Source organism: Cherax quadricarinatus, unplaced genomic scaffold (genome assembly GCF_038502225.1).
Source record: "Cherax quadricarinatus isolate ZL_2023a unplaced genomic scaffold, ASM3850222v1 Contig2039, whole genome shotgun sequence".
Lineage (NCBI taxonomy): Eukaryota > Metazoa > Arthropoda > Malacostraca > Decapoda > Parastacidae > Cherax > Cherax quadricarinatus.
In genome coordinates, this window is record NW_027197065.1 from 7,096 (window position 1) to 9,643 (window position 2,548).

Here is a 2,548-nt window from a genome sequence, read left to right on the forward strand (position 1 = left end):
AGAAATGGGACAGAAGAAAAGTGATAATTACCAACACTGAGGATATTTACGGTGTAAATAAATGCTGAAATAATGGGATGTAATAGGGAATCTTGGAGTAATTTTAAGTAATGCATTATCACCAGAAGATGACTGAAACACTGCACTTAGTAAGTCATGTTTTTTTTCAGATTGCCATCCAAATAACTTTCAGTTATATATGGTTAGTGACTGAGAAACAATTCACTTTATATCAGAAGTGAAATATTCACAGTTAGTGTGAAGTCTTCTCATTGCACTTAAAGGATGTCCAACGATATGAGTCCTATAGATCTTAGATCAAAGAAACATAAGTTGTGACGAAAGACTGAATGTACTGGAAATGCTCTCGTTAGTTGACAGCAGATGATAACCACATAAACAGTCATGAACGAATTCTGGAAAAAGTATACAGACAACATAAATACTCATAAATAAACCTTGGCCCAGGTTTTTATTCCCTTGGGAAGGGAGGGAGGGGACGGGCAAGAAGTAGCGTCACCAGCAACGAGAACGTCCAGCAGTATATAAACAGTTTGAATGCTAACACAGCATCAGTTCGTCTCATCCTCCTCACCAAGAATGTCTTTCAAGGTAGAGTGGTAGTCTTTGTTGTAGCGTTGTAAAAGGTATTTTGTTCTTGAGCGTATTATTTATATAATAACAGGATACTCCTGATTCAGCTATTGTAGAAAAATCAGATTTTCCCACTATAGCTATTCCTTGTTATCCTATTATTAGAGCGAGTTCTAGATTTTTATGCATCCAGAGAAAGTTGAAGATGAAGGTTCTTCTTTTCGCCATAAAGTTCCTAGAACCTCACTTCTGATTTCCTCTTACCATCAGAATCTCCTTCACTCCACGCATTCCTTGAACCCCTAAACATTATGAACCTATGTACTCTTCTATGTAGTGTGTGTGTGTTTGTGTCTGTTAGTTAGTTACCATTTTGTCCTAGGCACATGTCGATTAGACACTAGGCCTGTGTCCTTGTATGTGTGTGCGTGTCTGCTGTGAGTGTTTGTCTGGTTTAAAACTTAGTATATTTTTTAATAAATGAATAAATTAATATAAGTAACAAAAAACGACTTTATAACTGTATTAACATGGTAAACGCTTGACAGGTTGTGCTCGTCGCCTGTCTCGTGATGGTCGCTTTATCCAGCCCTGAACCTCCTCCGCCCCATCGATATAACCCACCCCATACCTACAACTACCCTATCCCTGATCCTACATATGCCCCCCATATCCCAGGACCTACCTACGGCCCCCATACCACATATCCTACACGACCAACATACCGCCCTCCAACACATGGACCAACATACCGCCCTCCAACACATGGACCAACATACCGCCCTCCAACACCAGGACCAACATACCGCCCTCCAACACATGGACCAACATACCGCCCTCCAACACCAAGACCAACATACCGTCCCTCAACACCCACTCCCATCTACGGTGTCCCTACGCATGAGGCGAGTATTATAAAAACATCTCTAAGATATCCTTTGAACAAGTAACCAATATTACCATAAAATTAGTATACTTTTGATCCAGGCTGTGGTCTCTCCTGTGAGATAGTCAGATATTAAATTTGTTATTACTGCAGGCTCCTGCTCGTTACAACTTCACCTGGCAAGTGAAAGACGACGCCTCTGGCAACGACTACGGTCACCAGGAGACTCGTGATGGTGCCGACACGCAGGGCTCCTACTATGTGCTGCTTCCCGATGGTCGTCTGAAGAGGGTGACCTACACTGTCAACGGCGACTCGGGCTACGTGCCCCAGGTGACCTACGAGGGTCACACCACACCCCAGCCCTACTACACACCAACTCCAGTTTACGGGTAACTCAGTTCTGACTACAGGTGACCTACGAGGGACACGCCACACCAACTCCTGCCTTCGAGTTCTTTGCATGAGCAAATTCTCAGGAGGAACAAGAGGGCTACTCCTATAATAGACCATTAGCTAGTTATAAGTATTTTATTACCTTGGTTTTATAGACATAATTTATGAGCATAAATAAATACGGCTTTGAACTCTGCTTTACGATAACAAGTAAAATAATTCTTAACTTTTATTCAATTTTTACTTCAGACTTCTATTGTAGGTAACATCTGCAGCTCCTGTTCTCCCAAGCGGCAGTTTCTTACCCTCATCAACATTATTCATTGTAGTAATATATTAAAAATAAATGTAGAAACAATAAATCTATTTATATAAGAATTTCGTGTATATCTCCTCGTAAAATTCTTTCAACTTTGTCTAACAACACTGTTTCAACTTCGTCTAACAACTCTGTTTCAACTTTGTCTAACAACGCTGTTTCAACTTTGTCTAACAATACTGTTTCAACTTTGTCTAACAATACTGTTTCAACTTTGTCTAACAACTCTGTTTCAACTTTGTCTAACAACGCTGTTTCAACTTTGTCTAACAATACTGTTTCAACTTTGTCTAACAACACTGTTTCAACTTTGTCTAACAACACTGTTTCAACTTTGTCTAACAACACTGTTT

The 2,548-nt window shown here is 40.3% G+C and overlaps 1 protein-coding gene across 1 annotated transcript; it reads left to right on the top strand.

Annotated features, from left to right (window-relative positions):
• The first annotated feature begins 587 nt into the window (after positions 1-587).
• Positions 588-2,254, top strand: LOC138851770 (uncharacterized). Its single transcript, XM_070081235.1, has 3 exons — positions 588-612; positions 1,143-1,499; positions 1,634-2,254. The coding sequence occupies exons 1-3, from the start codon at positions 601-603 to the stop codon at positions 1,874-1,876; spliced, it is 612 nt and encodes a 203-aa protein (XP_069937336.1). The 5' UTR covers positions 588-600; the 3' UTR covers positions 1,877-2,254.
• The last annotated feature ends 294 nt before the right edge of the window (positions 2,255-2,548 follow it).

Coding starts and splice junctions, on each gene's coding strand:
- LOC138851770 (XM_070081235.1), top strand. Junction 1,500..1,633: donor ACGGTGTCCCTACGCATGAG/GCGAGTATTATA, acceptor TTATTACTGCAG/GCTCCTGCTCGTTACAACTT.